This window comes from Chiloscyllium plagiosum, chromosome 23, assembly GCF_004010195.1.
Source record: "Chiloscyllium plagiosum isolate BGI_BamShark_2017 chromosome 23, ASM401019v2, whole genome shotgun sequence".
Taxonomy (NCBI): domain Eukaryota; kingdom Metazoa; phylum Chordata; class Chondrichthyes; order Orectolobiformes; family Hemiscylliidae; genus Chiloscyllium; species Chiloscyllium plagiosum.
This window is the reverse complement of record NC_057732.1, coordinates 1,606,703-1,628,836: the sequence shown is the minus strand read 5'-3', so window position 1 is coordinate 1,628,836 and position 22,134 is coordinate 1,606,703. Positions and strand designations below refer to the sequence as shown.

The window sequence follows — 22,134 nt, the reverse complement described above, 5'->3', positions numbered from 1 at the left end:
TTTTAGACAGTCAGTGTTTTCACACCTCTCGTTAGCCTTCATGTGCCCTGACATTGTCTCAGTCTGCAATATTGTGAGTTTGTTCTTTCTCATTAGCACTTTCTGTACTTCAGAGTATGTGTGGCCTCCAAATTAGTTGATCTATTGGTCTTTCACCTTTGCCCTGAAATGTACGTATTTTGATTGCACTTTAATTTTGTTGGAAAGTTGCCAAAAAGCTCAGCTAACTCCTGTCTGAAGCCTTGAAATTTATTCCAGTGCATCGAATAATTTCATTTGGGTAAGTACTAAACCTTTCAAAAATCTTGTTTGCGTTGTCCTAATTTGGTTGTAATTTCCCAGCTGTGAAATAAATGTAATGCTTTGTCTCCTGCACACAGAAATATATAGCTAACGCTTTCTTCATTATTAATGCCATTTCTGGAAACTACTGAATGCCAATTGCGATTTTAAAAAAAAATCTCAAATATATCTACAGTATTATCAGTTCTCAATTTATTATGGGTGGTACACTATGTTCATTGTAGTGCTGGTCAACATTCTTTATAGTTGATTTTGCATGATGCACTCATGTTTGTTTTCTTTCTGTCTCTGACACCAGTTTGCATCAATTTTGCCAGTCAGTATTATATTTGTTTAAAATGCTTTAGGCTAAACCACTGCTGCCAGTATATTGTGCTTTCTTGTCTTTAGGTTCCCAGATGTTTGACATAATCACATGTAAGACTTGCAAAGCAAAGAGCTCTGTGTCTTTACAGAGTGATTGTCCATAATGCCAAGTGGTACCTGCGTGTGCATAGATTCAGCTTGTGACATCAGCTGGCCACACGAGGCTGGAAGAAGCTTCTGCATATGCACTGCTGATGTTACTGCACTTAACCTACTACTGCCTCGCCACTGTTGCTTTCCATTGTTTCAAAATGACTTTGGATGCCTTTTCACTCATCCGTCCTCTTTGTGCCACCTAGAAGTGGCAATCGCAGCTTTGTTTTTAATTTATCTGCTGTAATGTCAGATCAGAAGACTTCCAAAGTTGGTGTTGTGTTCGACAAAACCTGACTCTCAAATGCTTCCATGAATGTGGCTCCATTAGTACACTTATATACTATTAGTTCCCAGTTTGTTAGCTACTAGCTCCATGTTACATAATATGAGGTGATTTTTGAAAAGGTTATCTGTCCTCATGAAGATCGGTGTCAAATGGTAATAGTTAATGCTCCTGTAAATCAACTGCAGATATGTTATTGTACTAAAAGTGCTATGGAAGTAGAAATTGCTATATTTCCACTCATACACAAATGTCATTTGTTGGTTAGGTTGTCAGAGTTCTACGCAACTCCCAAATACTAACTAGAGACAAGGAAATCGGTGAAGAAAGTATAAAACATTTAGTTCAAAAGGAATTGCCTGAATATGTAGTTCTGGATTTTTTGGCATCTTATCAGGATTTTGAAACTGGTAAGAACATTATAAGAAAACCATTGTCTTTTTAAAATGTATGCTTTTAAAATATATATTAAAACATGTGCTGTGTTATTATCATAGAAATCATCCTAAGGCTTGTTTCAATTCTGTCTGTTATTGTACTTTAACTTAACAGGCAGAATATATCAACCTGCAATATGCCAGAAAATGAGTTATTGGAGCATGCTTGATAGAATCACAGGGAGCCAAATTGGGTGTGTTCCCTAAGCACATGCCGCTGTAGGGAACGTTTACCGATAGCATCACCATATTCGGGTAGCTTGACCACAATTGTAAGGACTGTTTTACCAATGGTGGATTGAAACTGTACCTCACGAGCAAGCAGCCTACCAATAGCAGTCCCCTGGTAGGGGAAGAACATTTTAAGCATGGGTGGGGGGCTGTAGGCAAGAAAATTAGTACCCCACAATCCGAATAATACCTTGTACAATTTTCCAAACTGGTACTTCTGCAAATACACAAAAGGGAAAAGAGTAACTTGGGAAAGAATAGGGCCACTTAAAGATCAACAAGGATGTCTATGTGCAAAGCCACAAGAGATGGGTCAGATCTTAAATGGATATTTCATGTCAGTATTTACTGCCGATGTCTTGAAGAGAGTCTGCATTACAGAAGAGGAGGTGGCTGGGAGTCTTAAAATGTATGAATGTAGATAAATCCCCAGGATGTGATGAATATATCCCAGGACTTTGTGGGAGGCTAGGATGGAAATTGCAGGGCTGCTAGCGGAGATATTTGTATCAATGACAGCCACGGGTAAAGTGCCTAAAGATTAGAGGGTTGATAATGTGGCGTCATTATTTAAGAAAGGCTGCAGGGAAATTCCTGGGAACTACAGACTGGTGAGCCTAAGTTGTTCGGGAGATTCTGAGAGACAGGATCTACAGGCATTTGGAGAGGTATATACTGACATGAAATATCCATTGAAGAGGCAATGACTCCAATGGGAGAGTTACTATGGCATAGAATCATGTGGTAAATCATGTCTCATGAGCTTTTTTGAAGGGGTGATCATAAAAGTAGATGAGGGCAGTGCAGTAGATGTTGACAAGGTACCACTCTGTAGGTGGTTGAGTAAGGTTAAATCTCTCAGGGATCCAGGGAGAGCTAGCCAATTGGATACAAACTTGGCTTGACCATAGTAGAGAGAGGGTGGTGGGAGAGGATTGTTTTTCAGACTGAAGGCCTGTGACCAGCAGTGTACCACAGGGATCAGTGCTGGGTCCACTGTTATTCATCATTTATATAAATGAGTTCAATGAGAATTTAGGAAGAATAGTGAGTAAATTTGTGGATGACACCAAATTTGATAGTGGACAGTGAAGATGATTTTCTGGGAATGCAGTGAGATCTTGATCAACTGGGCTAGTGGGCTGAGGAATGGCAAATGAAGTTTAATTTAGATAAATGCAAGATGTTGTATTTTAGTAAAGTAAATCAGGGTAGGACTTGTATGGTAGGGCCCTGGGGAGTATTATAGAACAGAGATCTAGTGGTATGGATTCATAGCTCCGTGAAAGTAGAGTCACAGGTAGACAGGTTGGTGAAGAAGGCTTTCGGTATGCTTGCTTTCATTGGTCAAACCATTGAGTGTCGGAATTGGGACGTCTTTTTACAGCTGTACAAGATGTTAGTGAGGCAATTTTTGGAGTACTATGTGCAGTTCTGATTGCCCTACTATGGAAAAGATATTAAACTAGAAAGAGTGCAGAAAAGAAATACTAGGATGCTACCTGGACTCCATGATTTGAGTTATGAGAATAGATTGGGTGTGTTGAAAGTTTTTTTTCCCCTGCTGAGTAGGAAAGGGAGTTGTGACTTTTATATAGGTCTATAAAATCATGAGAAGCATAGATAAGATAGATAATCAGCAGCTTTTTCCCATGCTAGGGGAGTCTAAAATTAGAGGGGCATAGGTTTAAGGCACAGAAGGTGGTGAGTGTTTGGAATGGACTGCCAGAGGTAGTGGTGGAAGCAAGTACAAATTTGTCATTTAAGAAACATTTGGGACAGGTACATGGATGGGATAAGTATGGAGAGATATGGACCAAACACAGGCAAATAGGATTAGTTTAAATTGTGAAAATTGGGTAGCATGGGCAAGTTGGGGCCAAAAGGCATGTGTTCATGCTGTGGACCTTTGACTGTACTTGGCATTGGAATACTTTACAACATTTTCTTGTCTACCAACTGCTAATTAGACTGACATCTCTCAGGCAAAACTGCCAATTGAAATATGAAACCAACTCTTGTGAAGCATCTCAATGAGATGCCATGTTGAGGGAAGGTTTGCTGGCCAATCATACAGTCTGGTGAAATGCATTTCCTGATGAGGTCGGGCCATTTCCCAATTTACCTTGGTTCCCTGTTTCTGCTTTAACCTTTTTTGACCTGAAATTGGCTAAGTCAATATTCCCAATTGTGATCTTTGGACATATGGACTGTGCATATTTCTTGTCACTGCTAGTGAAGAATGCCAGAAATTGAGAGAAAGCATATGGGTGGCACGGTGGTTAGCACTGCTGCCTCACAGCACCAGAGACCCGGGTTCAATTCCCACCTCAGGCGACTAACTGTGTGGAGTTTGCACATTCTCCCCGTGTCTGCGTGGGTTTCCTCCGGGTGCTCTGGTTTCCTCCCACAGTCCAAAAATGTGCAGGTCAAGTGAATTGGCCATGCTAAATTGCCCGTAGTGTTAGGTGCAGGGTTAAATGTAAGGGAATGGGTCTGGGTGGGTGTGCTTCAGCGGGTCGGTGTGGACTTGCTGGGCCGAAGGGCCTGTTTCCATGCTGTAAGTAATCTAATAATGCAACAAAAGCATTTTTTTTAGTATTCTTTTGCAGGATACAGGCATCACTAGCTCGACCAGTATTCAATCCCTAACCCTAATTGCATTTGAGAGGTTCTCAAACTAGTACAGTGCTTTACAATACTTGAACTCAACATTTAATGTCATTACTGTCACTGAATCCCTCATTATCTGTATCCTGCAAGTTACCTTTGAGAGGAAATATTAGAAGTGCAGGTCTGAGGCTAGAAATTGTGTAGTGAGTAACTCAAATTCTGACTCCCCAAAGCCTGTCCACCATCTACAAGGCACAAGTCAGGAGTGTAATGGAATATTCCCAACTTGCCTGGATAGGTGCAGCTCCAACAACACTCAAGAAACTGATCACCATCTAGGATAAGGGGTCTGCTCGATTAGTATTATATCCACAAACATCCACTCCCTTCACCATTGCTCAATAGTGTGTACCGTTTCCAAGATTTACTGCATACATTGACCAAGGCTCCACGACAACTTCCAGTTAGAAGGATAAGGACAGCAAATACATGGGAACACCACCACCTTGCTGGGTGGTTCCCCTTGAAACCACCCAGCAATCTGATTTAAAAATATACCACCAGCGTTGCTGGGTCAGAATCCTAGAACTTCCTCTCTAAAGGCATTGTGGGTCTACATTGCACATTAGACTGCAGTGTTCAAGAAGGAAGCTCACCATCACCTTATCGAGGGCAAGTGGGCTTGGGAATGGATACCGATGATCAACATGGAAGGTGGTGTTGATACTGTCAGGCCTCTTGGGGTTCAGAGTCAATATTGAGGATTCTCAGGGTCCTTCTCTTCTGAAAGTATAGGACTATACTGCTATTTCAGGCCTGGTTATGTTAATGTCTGGGATCTTGTGTGTAAGGTATGATACAATGAGAATGATTATGACATGCTGATACTTGTGTAGTCTACAGGACAGCTCACCCAATTTTGATAAAAGCCCCTATATGTTTTTAAGAAGGATTTTGGAGGGTTAATAGTACTGGTTTACCATTGCCATTTTTGATGTCTTGGATATTGCCGGGTTGACCCAGTTACATTCCTATCTTTAGGTATTGTACTGTTTTGATACAACTGTCTAGCTTACGAGGCCTTTTCAGAGTGTACTTAAGATTCAGGTTTCCTTTCCTAAAGGGATGAATAGAGCAGATGGGTTTTTAATTACAATTGACAATGTTGTTAATGGTCACAATTAGGCCATCTTTTAATTCCAGAATTATTCATTGAAATTAAATTCCACCAGTTGCCGTGGTGGGATTTGAACCTACTTAACATTACCACTACATGACTGAATCTCTATTGAATGGATTCAATCCAGTGAATTGATCATATCCATCTCAGCAAACTCACTTGTTTTCATCTTTATGAACATATTTAGAATATTTGATACTTCCAGACTGTATATGCCAAGCTAAACAAAAAATATAAGTTATTCAACTATACAAGTTTAAATTCAAATTAAATCATAGTGAAACATCAATTACTGTGTTAACATAGAAGTTGTATGGAATGCATTGAATTGTATGTGATGAGCTTCCAACTGAGTGAGGCACTATTTACCCCATTGAAAACTATGTATAACAGAAATGTCCATGTTGATGAATTCATTACTTGGTACTACAGAAGCAGACCACAAGCAGAATCCTGACATAATTACTGGTGCCATAGAAAATAGGAGCAGATGTGGTCCAATCGGCCCATCAAGCCTGTTCTACAATTCAGTATGATCATGGTTGATCATGTATTTCACCACCATATTCCCATTCTCTTTCCCTACCCCTTGATATCTTTAGCCACTAGAAATCTGTTTAGTTTATTTCTTAAACATATTCTGTGACTTGGTATCCACAGCCCTCTGATAGAGAATTCCACACCTTCTGAGTAAAGACTTTTTAAAATTAGATTCCCTACAGTGTGGAAACAGGCCCTTCAGCCCAACAAGTCCACACCGACCCTCCGAAGAGTAACCCACCCAGTCCTATTTCCTTCTGACTAATGCACCTAACACTGCAGGCAATTTATCATGACCAATTTGCCTGGCCTGCACATCTTTGGACTGTGGGAGGAAACCAGAGTACCGGGAGGAAACCCACGCAGACACGGGGAGAATGTGCAAACTCCACACAGACAGTCGTCCGAGAATGGAATCAAACCTGGGTCCCTGGTGCTGTGAGGCACATGCCGCCATTTATCATCTTCTCAATCCAAAAGAGTCTACCTATGTCCTGAGACTGTTAACACTCCAGCCCCACCCAGGCCAAGGTAAATATCAATCTTGTGTCCAGCCCATTAAAGTGTTATACGTTTCAATGAGATCCCTTGTCACTCTTCTAAACTCCAGTGTGTATAAGCCCAGTCAACTCATACCTCACATGACAAACCTGCTATCCTCGGAATTAGTCTGGTGAATTTTCACTGTATTCTTTTTATAGCAAGTTATCTTTTAGTTAAGGAGACCAAAACTGTGCACATTACTCTAGGTATAATCTCATCAAAGTCGTGTACAGCTACAGAAAACACTTTCTTGCTGCTATACTCAAGCCCTCTTGCAATGAAGGCAAACACGCCAATTATCTGCCAGTGAAATCTTAATTTATGATTATAATACAAGGACATTCAGATCCCTTGTACATCAACCTTTCCCAATCAACTACAATTTAAGTAAGACCCTGCCATTCTGTTTTTCCTGCTGAAGTTGACAACTACGTACATGTCCCGCTATGGCAGATAGTAAAATTTGAGTGCAAGAAAAATCTGGAATAAAGAGCTAGCCCAATGGCAGCCATGAAAATAATGCTGTAAAAATCCCATCTGGCTTTCAGATGTACTTTAGGGAAAGAAACTGCTGGCCTTACCTGGTCGGGCCTACAGTAACTCCAGATCCGCAGCAATGTGGTTGACTCTTAATTGCCCTTTGGGTATATAGGACTGGGCAATAAAGACCAGAGACACCCACACCCCAGGACCAAACAAAATTGTCTGTTTACCTTATTATATCTGTGTAGGCCTCATTCCATTTTCTTCCCCTCAGTCCACCGCTGTGTAGATTATAGCAATTGAAGTGCATATCCAAATTGTTATTCAAGGCCCTTACAGTTTCTTTCTCTACCACACAACATGGCAGTAAGCTCCAAACCTCATTACCCTCTGGATGAAAGCATTCTGTTCAATTTCTTTCTAATCCTTCTGCCAATTACTTTAACTTCATGCCCTGGTTATTAATCTCTCCGACAATGGAAATCTCTTTTCCTAACCATGATATCCAGGCCCCTCATAATTTTATACATTTCACTTAATTCTCTCTTCAACTTCCTCCAATTTTCTCTTGTGGCTATAAAATGGCATTCGTAGAAACATCTTCTTAAATATCCTTTATGTCCTGTCTAATCCGAGGACATCTTTCTTGAATGCAGTCATCAGACGTGGACTGCAGCACTTCAAGGAGGCAGCTCATCACCACCTTCTCAAGGGCATTTAGGACAGGTGATAAATGGTGGCCCATTCAGCGATCCGCAAGTCCCAAAAGAGAATTTAAAAATACCACAGTAAACTTTGTTTAACCGGCACTTTATGAATCAGCACTTTTGATAAGCCAACAAAAATTATATACTTCAACTGCTGCAAGGTTTATTTATCTCAATGTAAGTATGCTTATTCAATCAGGGAGCCACATGAAAATATCAACATTTATTCAATTTTAAATTGATTTCTCCTCAAATATCGTAATCTACTGTGATGTCTGAGTCGTCATTTGAGGATGCGAGTGAGAAGGTTGTCTGCCATTAAGTTTTATTTCAGACATTGCAATAATATTTAAGTGATTTATGATTTAAATAAAGTATAATAATGTGTATATCCCCATTACTTACTGTGTATTGTTACATTAATTATGTAGACCTCTTGATTATCTGGAAAGTTTGATCAATTGGCACACTCCTGGTCTTATAGGAGGCGATAATACAAAGTTTACTGTCTATGCAGTATTCCAGCCTTTTTAAAATTATGGGACATGGGTGACACTGGCTAGGTCAGCATTTATTGTCCATCCCTAATTGCCCAGAGGGCAATCAGGAGTCAACCACATTGCTGTGGGTCTGCATTCACATGTAAACCAGACCCTTAACAAATCTAAACTGCCTTTGTAAATGATTTATTTTGTCCATCAGAACAATTTCCAATGGCCTGTACTCTCTTGGTCTGTTCATTCCTCTTATTTTAAGCAACAATGCTTTCGCAAAATTAGTTTGAGAGATTTTACGTAAATTCTTTATAAAATGAAATCAAACATTTACAACAATCAAATTGAGTGCAAAATTTTAATTTGCTTCTTTCATAAAATGTCATTTTGTTGCTCATAACCTTGCAGAAAATGATGAACTTCTGCCAATCTTAACTACCATACAAGGAGAAAAAGTGGAAGAGGAGGAAGAAGGAACCAAACCAGTTGCACCAAATGAACTTCCAAATTTTGTGTCATTTTACAGGAAGATTGCACAATCATTGAACTCTGTCCAGTTTCTCAATTACAATAACCACCTCCGTAGGCTCTATAACATCAATCTACTGCCAAGTAAGATATTTGCAAGTTGTTCTGTGTGTGCTTTGTAATGGACCAGGCCAAATCCCCTCGATATATTTTAAGAAAGTAGCCTAGACCCTAACCTTTTCTTATTTTAAAGGCACATGTGAAGTGGGTGTTCCAGGTGTGATACAACTGGTCAAACTACTTGGCTTTAAGCAAAACAGAATTTATTTAAACACTACAATTGAAACACGAACAAAAGAAACCAGAACTATTGGAAAACTTAACCGGACCGATACGACAACTTAACTAATTAACTGTTCCAATACAGTGACATCTCATTAACACACCCCTTCCAGAGAGAGATTTCAGAAGAAAGTCAGAGGAATTCTTTACTGTAGCTTGTAACTCTCTTGGGCTCACACATCTTGTGACTGCTACAGCTAAAACAAGCTTAAAAAAAACCCTGAACTGGCCACTCCCCTTCTATTGGAAGCTAGACCTTTCTGCACCTCTGTCTTTACATCTCTCTTCAAAAAGATCAAGGACAAAATAGCTTTATAACATGACAGTGTTGTCACAGTTTGACAAAGAAAGAGCCCAAATGACTACAGCAATTCGTGATGAGATACTCATGATTTTCTGAATATTAACAAAAGATAAATTAATATAACTAGTAAGGGTAAAGTTACTGCACAGGGTTGCTGTCTTGGAAAGCTTGTGGTTTATTATGAGAATCACCACCCTTCAGAAGAATGAAGAGGTTTAGAAGGTGGAACCTTCCAAGTGACCTCAGCCACTGTGGGAATTGAACCCACACTGTTAGCATCACTCTGCTTCACAAACTAGCCATCCAGCCAACTGAGCTAACCAATCCATTGAGTAATACAAATACAAATAATTGCTAAATAATCAAAGGAAAGAAGAAACAGACTGTAAGTAGAGCAATAGATAAGAGCCAATAACTGGAGTCCATGGCTACATGGGGCTCAGGATCTCGGCTCTGTGCACAGGCCATGGTACGCCAAGGGTCAGCAGCAAGGCCCATGATTACAATTCCTGGTCCTGACTGTAGGCACAATGGGTTGATATTGGCCACTCACTGCAAGTTGCTGGTAATACACTCACCCAAAGCCCAGGATGATGAGGGACTCAGCCCAAAGGGATGAGTCAATGCAGGGGCTAGTGATACCTGAGGTGAAGTTCACAAGGGAAGGTTGGGGAAGGGACTGGCAGCAAGGGTACGAGAGTAGCCTTCTGCAATGCCTCCCCCTTTTCTGGGTGCTGATTAGGCATTGATTCCCTAACTGTTAGGGATCCTTCATGGAGTCCTGCAAGCAACCACGACAGGGTTTGCTTTTCAGGCTCCTCCATGTAGCAAATCCTCATCTGCCACTGGGTGAACATAAGCAGAAGTGAAACATGGATCTTACGTGACCTCTAGATGCTCAGGAGGGCATAATTGATGCAGAACAGGATCACTATTCCTTGCATCTGATTAAATGCACCCTATTACAAAACCTGTCTTTGTCGGGTGTAGTGTGGCTATCAAACTTTGCCCTGTGAATACAAGTGGAGTAGGAGGAATTAAAATCGAAGACTGTGGTGCTGGAGAAGCACAGCTGGTCTGGCAGCATCCAAGGAGCAGGACAGTCGATGTTTCAAATATAAGCTCTTCATCAGGAATGAGGGGTTGGCCCAAGGGGGTTGTGAGATAAATTGGAGTGGGTAGGGCTGGGGGGAAGGTGGCTGGGAATGCAATAGGCCGATGAAGGTGGGGGTTGAAGGTGATAGATTGGAGAGGAGGGTGGAGCGGATAGGTGGGAAGGACGATGGACAGTTAGGACAGTTCAAGTAGGTGGTGTTGAGTTAGAAGATTGGATCTGGGATAAGGTGGGGGGGGGGGGGAGGGGATATGAGGAAACTGGTGAACTCCACGTTGATCCTGTGTGGCTGGAGGGTCCCAATGTGGAAGACCAGCTGTGCTTTTCCAGCACCACACTCTTCGACTCTGATCCCCAGCATCTGCAGTCCTCACTTTCTCGTGGGAAGGATTAAAACAAAAATATTGGAAAGTGGTAATCACAGGTCAAGATATCATGTGTGGTGAGTATGTAGGTAAGATTTATTTTTAATTACTTCGGTGGGCAGAGTGGCAAAAGTTTACTATGGACAGGAGATGGAAGTGGGTAGGGGTTTGAGGATGGGTGAAGACTAAATGGTGCAACAACTTCTAAAATAACTGGGCCAGCTGAATCTTACAGTTTATTTGGATAAGAGCAAGCAATTCAAATGTAGTGGATTGATTCTTGCTGTGAAGCTGAACAAGTGTTTTTGCTGAATCTTACCAAACTTGCTGTATTTATTGCCATTCCTGCCCCTGTGGCATGAATCACATCAATTCCAGCCCCATCTTACCACACACTATTCCTGGAAGAACTGCACTCAGAATTGACAGGCATCCTAAATTCAGGCGGAATCTTTAAAAGGCAGCTGTTCATCTGGACAAGCACTATCAGTTGAGACTGCCCTATGAGGTTCCTGATATTTTCCCCAGACATGGCAGACAAGGGGAAATCAGTGGCCTGCTTTGAGGGCAGGTTTCCAGAGCTGCTGCTGGAGTGGTTGGTGCACAAAAGGGATTTCCTTCTCCCCCAGGACCAGCCTTGGAGTCCATAGCACCACACCATGCTCAGCCTGGTCCCAGGTTGCCGGCTGGGTTAAAGAAGGATCAGCCATCTGGAGGAAAGGTCAGACCTGCAGGAAGAAGGCCAATGTCTTTCTCCACCTTGCCAGTGCAAGTGCACAATCTTCTGTTTGATTTTTCACACTCACTGTATCTCTGCGACTGTACTTCTCTCCCACCAAAGCTCGTGCTGTGTAAATCTCACTACTGCCTGCAACATTCTACCCATTTCTACCATCATGCCCTCTGTGCTTACCTACTCACTCACTCAGGACGCCTCCACCTGAACCAACAGTAATAGCTGTGCCACACACATTCATCTCCACACTTGTCTCGCTATCTCATTCTCAGAGAAAAGAAGCCCACAATAGGACAGAAAGAGTTAGTACAGGTGATGAGCCACATGGCATTCAGTTCCTCACTCCTCATGAGGACTAGATCCTGACTGTGACCACCCCAGCATGACCTCGTCTGGTATCAGAGGCTGCCCTTGATTTACTCTGCCTGGACCCCTAAGTAATGGATATCTCCCTTGACTTGACTGAGGCCTACTGACAACCAAAGCTTCCTAGCTTTGTGTCAGCTCTAAACAGCATGAATAAAAAGTAGTACATGAGCGTGTTATCTTTGGCTGAGAGACAAAGTGCAAAAAGGTAATGCAAGGGAAGGTTGCAGTTAGGTGAGTGAGCACTATGATAACACATGGAGTGACTTGAGATGCAGCCTGGTCCAGTCCATGTGCTGAGTGTGTGTCCCTAAGTATACAGTGTCCTTGCTGCAGCATTACAGTGGTAGTTACTGGAGCAGGCCGGCATGCAGAAATATCATGTAGTGGATCAGAGGGTTCATAGAGGCTGGCATATATTGAATGTCAATGTACATGGACGAGAGGTGTGTGTGGATGTGCCCTGAGATATTGGTGGCTGGTGCCTGGAAGTCTTTCCGGGCAAGCAATGAGCTGAATGCACCAAGAACCTACTCTGGTTTTCCATGTCAAGTTTTTACCTCCAGCTTGTTGAATTTGGTACGGTTGTAAATGGAATGAGGTGAGTTGGGCTTTCTGCAAGGACCCGAAAGAGCAGTTATTGCTGTCAATTGGCAACTTGCAGCTGCTCAGTGAGAATTTCATGTTTAAAAATAAAGGGTCATTCATTTAAGAGAGATAGCAATATATCTCTTTTCTCTCAGCGGGTTCTAAAAGACAGTAGAAGCAGAACCCTTGAATATTTTCAAGGCAGAAATAAATCAATTCTTAGAAGCAAGGGAGTGAAAGGTTATAGAGATAGTTGGGAATGTGAAGTATATCAAGTCAGCCATGATTTAAGTGAATGGCAAAGCAAGTTGAGGTGATTAGGGAAGTCCTCAATTAAGCCAGGAGCTAGTGAAGGTTATGCCTAACTTAGTGGAAGAGTCACTGGGGTGTATAACAGAAGATGAACATTCATCTGTCACAGTAGTTTTCCAGGAAAAATGAACAAGCCCAAATTTGAAAACTAGTCCATTCCCAATACCAAGGGAAAAGGGAAGGGGTCATATCCACAGCAGATACCACCAGTGGGGATCACCAAGTGTACACCAATGAGTTAAAATAAAATGACCCATTGGGAGATCAAAGCAACAGAAGTATATTTCAAATCATAACCTGTACATTCAGGTTGATGTAAAGCTCAATGAGAGTGAGGGGCTGGATCCAAATCCAGACACTCCACAGAAGGCAAAAATCAGGTTACTACCCACTAACTTACAAGTCAAATTTTTACAAATACCTGGTGTCAAGTAGAACCTTATAGAACGGATAGTGGAGGGTTAAAATTCAGTGAGGCAGCACAGCTTAGTGAACAAGTCAATTTTGTACAGTAAAAAGAGGATGCCACTCTCAAATCAAATTTAAAATCTAGTTTAAGGCAAGGAGAGCGAATGTGGGATGCGAGTGTTTTTGTGCATTTTACCTTATTTCATCCTAACCTGATAATGTTACACTCACTGTAAACAGAAGGGAGAAATATTGTTCATAGTCCATTCCTCGTGAGAGGTGTCATAATAATGTAATATATAGAATACTAATCTATGATTTCAATCCGTCAGTTTAATACTTGTGACATCCACAGACAAAAACACTGACTTAAAAATGGCCATAGAAATTATACAACCCACACAGGTTGGCTCAGTTTAATGAAACTGACAGGAATTGGACCAATTAAATACAATTTTTCTTCAAAAGCATTGAACTCGGTCAGTCAGACCCCTTGCTAAGCCTGACAAGTTCCTCCTCTCCTACGTAAGTTACATTTTTATAAGGATCATCACATATTGGAATTGAAACATTTACTGTAGTTGGCAGCTTGGAGATAATAAACTCCAGAGATATGGAAAACACAATCGACTTCTGTTTCAAGGAATTTTTGGCTGACCAAGAGAACTGGAATTAAGAATGCAGAATTAGATATGGAATTTGGTAGAGGTTGATATGGGCAACGGTGAGATTTTTTTGCAGGAGTGGGCAAATAGTCTTCCGAGTCCTTTCTTGATATGAGAGCACCTTGCTACACTTGTCGAGGCAAGAGGAATTTCTCACCAAACAGGCAAATTGCCAATTAAGGGGAAATTATAGCTTGTTGAAATTGTAACTATATTAGCTAATATGCGAAATAAGCTGGATGTTGAGAATTCTTGACGTGGAAATCAGAATGGGTCCTTGGTAACTTCAGTTCAATCTTTGTTCCAAAGGACCTCCATGTAGTAATCTCAGGGCATGCTCCATGGGCACTAGTCACACACCCTACATCCACAGACATTGGCATCTCACATGTGCCAACCTCTTAAAACCCTCATGACACATCTCCAATTAACTTTGAGGATATTTCTGCCCTTTCATGCTGCACCTCAGGCTGCACTGGCAATTACCATTGTAATTCTACAGAAAGTACTCTGTGCTCAGAGACACACTCCCAGCTCATTGGGCTGGACCAGGCTGCATCTCTGGGCTCTTCACTCACCATCATAGTACTCACTCACTCTGACCCTGACTGGATGCTCACACCATCCCTGTCTTGCATTGCTTTGTCTTTGTGCAGGCACAAAGCTGGCAAATTTGCCATGGTTGTCAACAGAACTGTCAAGTCAAGGAGGATAGCCTTTGCTCAGGGCATCTTGGCACAGTAAGTCAAGGACAGTCAGAGGCTGACAGGGGCTTGGACACAGTCAGTCAGCTACATATAGCCATCAAAGTCAAGCTTTTCTCTACATAGCTGCTGATGAGCTGAATATCGGACAGTCTTCTGCTCATTTTGAGTTTTTCTGCCATAGTATGAGCCGTTATACTGCTGTAATGAGAGGGAGGCAGGTATTATGGGAAGTTAAAGTGAGTGGCACAGCTGTTACTTTTGGTTCATGTGTTGAGGTACCCTGAGTGGTGAGCAGGCAGTGCAGATGACATGCAGGGTTATAACGTAGAACATAAAACATTACAGCGTAGTACAGGCCCTTCAGCCCATCTAACCTACATTGATCCATTTTCATACATAGGTTTATCCAGTGACCATTTAAATGCCATTAAAGTTGGCGAGTCTACTACTGTTGTAGGCAGTATGTTCCACACCCCTACTATTCTGAGTAAAGAAACTACCTCTGACATCTATCCTATATCTATCACCCCACAATTTAAAGTTATGGCCCCTTGTGCTAGCCATCACCATCCGAGGAAAAAGGCTCTCACTGTCCACCCTATCTAACCCTCTGATTATCTTAAATGTCTCAATTAAGTCACCTCTTAACCTTCTGTCTAACGAAAACAACCTCAAATCCCCCAGCCTTTCCTCATAAGACCTTCCCTCCATACCAGGCAACATCCTGGAAAATCTCCTCTGAACCCTTTCCAAAGCTTCCACATCCTTCTGATAATGTGGTGACCAGAACTGTATGCAATACTCCAAGTGCAGCCACACCAGAGTCTTGTACAGCTGCTGCATGACCTTGTGGCTCCAAACCTCAATCCCTCTACCAATAAAAGCTAACACATCGTATGCCTTCTTAACAACCCTATCAACCTGGGTGGCAACTTTCATGGATCTATGTACATGGACACAGAGATCTCTCTGCTCATTTACACTACCAAGAATCTTACCATTAGCCTAGCATGGTTTATTCCTGTTGCTCCTTCCAAAGTGAATCGCCTTGCATTAAACTCCATTTGCAACCTCTCAGCCCAGCTCTACAGCTTAACTATGTTCCTCTGTAACCGACAACATCCTTCAGCATTATCCACAATTCCACTGACCTTAGTGTCATCCGCAAATTTACTAACTCATCCTTCTATGTCCTCATCCAGGTCATTTATAAAAATGATAAACAGCAGTGCACCAAAACAGATCCTTGTGGTACACCACTAGTAACTGAATTCCAGGATAAACATTTCCCATCAACCACCACCCTCTGTCTTCTCTCAGCTAGCCAACTTCTGATTCAAACTGCTAGATCACCCTCAATCCTATGCTAATGTATTTTTGTTTAATAGCCTACCGTGGGGAACCTTATTAAATGCCTCATGGAAATGTCTTTACAGGCGCTGTGAGGCAGCAGTGCTAACCACTGGGCCACCGTGCCGCCCACAAATGTATTTTTGTTTAATAGCCTACCGTGGGGAACCTTATTAAATGCCTCATGGAAATGTCTTTACCCTCATCCACCTATTTAGTCAAATTCTCAAAGAACTCAATAAGGTTTGTGAGGCAAAAAACCTTGTTGACTATCCCTAATCAACTTATTCCTCTCTAGATGATCATAAATCCTATCTCTTATAACCTTTTCAAACACTTTACCCACAACTGAAGTAAGGCTCATTGGTCTATAATTTCTAGGGTTGTCTCTATTCCTCTTCTTAAACAAGGGAACAACATTTGCTGTCCTCCAGTCTTCCGATACTATTCCTGTAGACAATGATGACATAAAGATCAAAGCCAAAGGCTCTGCAATCTCCTCCTGGCTTCCGAGAGAATCCGAGGATAAATCCAATCTGGCCCAGGGGACTTATCTATTTTCACACTTTCCAGAATTGCTAACACCTTCTCCTGGTGAACCACAATCCCATCTCGTCTAGTAGCCTGTATCTCAGTATTCTCCTTGACCACATTGTCTTTTTCCTGTGTGAATACTGAGGAAAAATATTCATTTAGTACTTCCCCATCTCCTCAGATTCCACGTACAACTTCCCACTACCATCCTTGATTGGCCCTAACTTTTCTCTAGTCATTTTTTTTATTCCTGATATATCTATAGAAAGCTTTAGGGTTTTCCTTGATCCTATGTACCAATGACTTTTCATGTCCCCTCCCAGCTCTTCTTAGCTCTCTCTTTAGATCTTTTCTGGCTAGCTTACAATTCTCAAGTGCCCTCACTGAGCCTTCACGTCTCATTCTAACATAAGCCTCCTTCTTTCTCTTGACAAGAGATTCAACTTCTTTAGTAAAACACAGCTCCCTTGCTCGATCACTTCCTCCCTGCCTGACAAGTACGTACTTATCAAGAACATGCAGGACCTGTTCCTTGAATAAGCTCCACATTTCAATTGTTCCCATCCCCAGCAGTTTCCTTCCCCATCCTATCCATCCTAAATCTTGCCTCATCACATCATAATTGCCTTTCCCCCAACAATAACTCTTGTCCTGCGGGATATACGTATCCCTTTCTACCACTAATGTAAACATAACCAAATTGTAGTCACTACCACCAAAGTGCTCACCTATCTCCAAATCTAACACCTGGCCAGGTTCATTATCCAGTACCAAATCCAATGTGGCCTTGACCCTTATTGGCCATACTCTGCACACATTTGACAAAAACTGACCCATCCAAAGTATTGCATTTCCAATCAATATTTGGAAAGTTAAAGCCCCCATAACAACTACAGGTTGCTCTCGCTCTGATCCAGAATTATATTTGCTATCCTTTCCTCTACATCTCTTGAACTATTCAGAGGCCTGTAGAAAACTCCCAGCAGGGTGACCTCCTTTCCTGTTTCTAACTTCAGCCCATACTACCTCAGTAGACGAAGTCCTCATATGTCCTCTCTGCTACCGTAATACTGTCCTTGACTAACAATGCCACACCTCCCCCTCTTCTACCACCTTCCCTATTCTTACTGAAACATCAATATCCCAGAACCTGCAACAGCCATTCCTGTCCCTGCTCTATCCATGTCTCCAAAATGACCACAACATTGAAATCCTAGAAACCAACCCACACTGCAAGTTCACTCACCTTATTCCGAATGCTCCTGGTGTTGAAGTAGACACACTTCAAACCACCTTCCCACTTGCTGGTGAACTCTTGCAACCTTGAAACCATATTTCTGACCTCCCTACTCTCAACCTCTTGGCCACTGGAATTACAATTCAGGTTCCCACCCCCCTGATGAATTAGTTTAAACCCTCCCGCAGAGCATTAGAAAATCCCTCCCCCCCCCCCCCAACCACAAAGGATATTGGTACCCCTCTGGTTCAGGTGTAGCCCATCCTGTTTGTAGAGTTCCGCCTACCCCAGAATGAGCCACAATTATACAGGAATCTGAGGCCCTTCATCCTGCAGCATTCTGTAGCCATGTGTTCAACTCCTCTCTCCCTGTTCCTCACCTTGGCACAGGCAACAAACCAACAATAACAACTCTGTTTGTCCTGGCTCTAAGCTTCCAGCCTCGCTCCCTGAATTTCTGCCTCAAATCCCCATCCCTTTTCCTACTATGTTGTTAGCGCCAGTGTGGACCACAACTTGGGGCTGCTCCCCCTCCTCCTGAAGGATCCCGAAAACACAATCCAAGACATCACGAATCCTGACACTTGGGAGGCAACACAACCCGTGAGTCTCGCTCATTCCCACAGAATCTCCTATCTATCCATCTAACTATGGAGTCTCCAATTACTAATGCTCTGCTCATCTCCCCCCTTCCCTTCTGAGCAGCAGGAACAGACTCTGTGCCTGAAACCTGTACCCCATGACATAATGGGTAAGTCATCCCCCCAACAGTATCCAAAACGATATACTTGTTATTGAGGGGAATGACCGCAAGGGTTCCCTGCACTGCCTGCCGGTTCCCTTTCCGTCTCCTTTTCAGTAACCCATCTGCCTTTTTCTTGTACCTGAGATGTGACGATCTCCCTGTAATTCCTCTCAATAATCCCCTCCGCATCCCGAATGATCTGAAGTTCATCCAGCTCCAGCTTCTGTTCCCTAACGCGGTTTTCGAGGAGCTGGAGTTGGGTGCACTTCCTGCAGATGAAGTCAGTGGGGACACTAGTGGTGACCCTTACCTCCCACATTCTGCAGGAGGAACATTTTATTGCCCTAACCGTCATCCCCACTGTTATAAATTCCCAAAGATACAATAGAAAAATAAAGAATATAAAAAAGTTAGTTACCTTACCAATCCGGCTCTCAGAACCCTTTGTTTTTGGTTAGAGGAGGAGAATGGGTGGGGCACACTACCTAAGTAGAGTTTCAGGTAATGCAACCACCCAAATATATTACTTCACTTACTCAGCAGTCCCGTGTCTGCTCTTGCTCAGTGTGCACTCTGCCTATTCACGGGGTAAGTTTATATAATTTTAAAGTTATCTTTCCGGCAAGCCCCTGATTCTCGCTGTTGCTCTTCCTACTGCTGCTGCCACTGGAAAATGGAGTTCGCTTATTTGTAACATTGGGGTTGGTGTGTGTGAGAAAATGTGATTTGATTTATTGGTATTGTCATATGTACCAAGATACAGTGGAAAGTACTGTTTTACGTGCTAGCCAGACAAATCATACCTTACATAAGTACATCAGGGTAATAGATCAGAATGCAGAATATAGTATTACAGCTGCAGAGAAAGACCAACACTGATATATGTGAAGTCCTTTCATAAGTCTGATAACAGCAGGAAGAAGCTGTTCTTGAATTTGTTGGTACATGTTTTCAAACTTTTGTATATTCTGCCCAATGGAAGAAAGGGTGAGTGGGTCTTTGATTATGTTGGCTGCTTTCCCAAGGCAGTGGGAACCGTAATCAAGGTCAATGGAAGGAAGGTTGGTTTTCATGATGGACTGGGCTGCATTCACAACTGTGTGTAATTTCTTATAGACTTGGGCAGAGCAGTTGCCATTCCAAGCTGTGATGCATCAGGATAGGATGCTTTTTATGGTGCATCTTTAAAAATTGGTCGGAGTCATTGTGCACATGGCTAAGGAAGTAGAGACACTGGTGTGCTTTTTTGACTGTAGTGCCGATGTGGATGGACCAGGACAGATTGTTGATGATATTTACTCCGAGAAACTTGAAGCTCTTGACCACCTCAGCACCATTGATACAGACAGGGCTATGTTTTCCACTCTGCTTCCTGAAGTTAATGACCAGCTCCTTTGTTTTATTGACACAGAGGGAGAGATTGTTGTCTTTATACCACACCCCACTAAGCTCGCCATCTCTTTCCTGTACTCTGTCTCGTCATTGTTTGAAATCCAACTCACTATGATGGCGTCATCAGCAAATTGGACGGTGTTTCAAGCAATCGTGAGAGTGGTAGAACATGAACCTTGGTAGGAGAATACAGGAGCAGGCTTAGAGTGAGTGTAAAGTATCAAGGAGAAGATTGTGGCACTTATGCTGGTGGAGTGGATAAGGGCATTGACTTCTTCCTACAGTATTGAGTATTTCTCCAGATAGCTGAGACTGCACTGACCTGGGTAGCAACTTTAGATCAAACTGTGTTTGGCTCCACTGCCAGTCCTGGTGGGAGAGGAAATCCTGTGGTTGTACCATCCCACCCACCAGGACTTTGCCCTCAAAGAAGGATTCTAATTTCACCCTGTTTGCCATACTCAGGGCAAATATTAATAATTGTGGCGGGCAATTCCAGACTGACAGTGGGCCTTTAAAACAGTGCAGGTGCATCTTCTGGTATTGAGGTTGCAAGTTGTTCTGGGAACAGTGCATAATAAGAAGGGGATAAAATTAGATATGAGCAATGCCGTAGGGGCAGGTTATGTAGTTACTGAGGCAAACTTCGTAAGATATAATGAGAGATCTCATTGGGCCTTACAGTGAGAACCCCTCCAAATAATTCAATGCAATTCAGACTTCAAACGAAAATGTGAGATTCAACCCCTTTTGTTTGGCTCCTTACTACTTAAAGTAAACCACTTTTTAATCAGAGAATTATAATCTCACAAAACAAAGAATTTCAACATTTGTCATAAACAACTGATGAGGCTGAGAGTTATTTAATCCCTTCTCCCTTGTTAAAACAGTACGTTCAAACCACTTTTATGCTATTTATCAGTGGCAAACATAAAAGGATTTTGGACAGATTGGCCATATTATCAAGAATGTGGAAATCCTGAGAATTATGGTTAATAAGCCGAACAACAAATAGTGTTATTCTATATTTGAATACATAGTTGATGATTTAATAATAAATTTATTGTTTTTTCTTAGTTCGAAGTCGAGTTGAAAATATGAATGGTGAAGGGCCAGAATACCCTGATCCCAAGATTGCTTTTACTCAACCTTCTGAGGCGCAAATGCATGGAGGTATATGGAAATACATTGTTCGTTCATCACAAGATATAGTGAGACTATCTGCAAATTTCATATTTAATAAAGAAATTCCATATGTAGCGCCATACATATTTTGAATTCAACTGATTTCATAGGCAATGTTTTTATAATTTGGTTTCCGTTTAATCTGTTTTTCTGTCGGTTTATTGTGACTAATATTCTACCATGAATTGATCCAACTCAAATTTTCTCTTTCTAATAACATAGGAGTCATAAACCAGATATAAGTTGAATCTTTTGGTTCCATTACTGGTAACCCTACAGTTTTTATTGTAAGTTTTAATTCCCTGGATATAGGACGGTACATGCTAGGTTTGGAAATTGTATGCACAATTGTGTGGGCTATGCAACAGTGTGCAAAGCCATCATCAGTCTACAACTATCTTGTTTTTATCCCTTGGCCTTTTCAGGGCCCTCTATAGCCTTTCCCTTCATTCCATGGCACAGTCACACCACTTCAAATGGGACAAAGGCTTTTAGCTTATCATGTAAGTTTGCGTTATGAACCAGCTTTTTCTGAAACATTGCGATGATGAATTTTGCCTTGAACAAGCTCTTACTCCCTGGTCATATTTCTGGCACCTGCCTTTCCTAAGCTTCTGGAAGTGTTTTTACCCTTTTGCACCTAATCACTCTGATATTCCTCTGATACTGCTTCTTCTTTAGAAGCCCTTGCTCTTTAATTTCCCAGCCCACCTTTCTGTTTCCCAGTCCACCCTCCTCCTTCAACCTCTCGACTAAAATATTTCTCATCTTCTGTGATTTCTATCTCCGTCTCAGATGCCCATATTATTTGTCCCATGAACTGACTGCCATTCTGTCCTTAAACATCACCTTCCACATAAATACTCCAAAGAACTATTCAGCCCATTGTGCCTTTGTTGGATCATTGAAAGAGCCTTCTATCCTCTGCTCTTTGGCAAGATCTCTTTAAAAATTCTTCTCGCTCAATTATACGTCTAATTGTTTTTTTTTCAATATTTCCACTAATGTTTCAGTACATTTCAGAGCAGAAAACGTTTTTT

At 41.9% G+C, this 22,134-nt stretch overlaps 1 protein-coding gene across 1 annotated transcript in view; it reads left to right on the top strand.

The window, feature by feature from the left end:
* The window catches only part of LOC122561536 (cilia- and flagella-associated protein 54-like), a 201,748-nt gene that overhangs the window by 144,326 nt on the left and 35,288 nt on the right, over nt 1-22,134 (top strand). Inside the window, exons 16-18 of the mRNA XM_043713281.1 lie at nt 1,317-1,458; nt 8,685-8,888; nt 20,987-21,082. Of these exons, the coding sequence (XP_043569216.1) occupies nt 1,317-1,458; nt 8,685-8,888; nt 20,987-21,082 (442 nt within the window). The remainder of the gene's footprint in view (nt 1-1,316; nt 1,459-8,684; nt 8,889-20,986; nt 21,083-22,134) is intronic.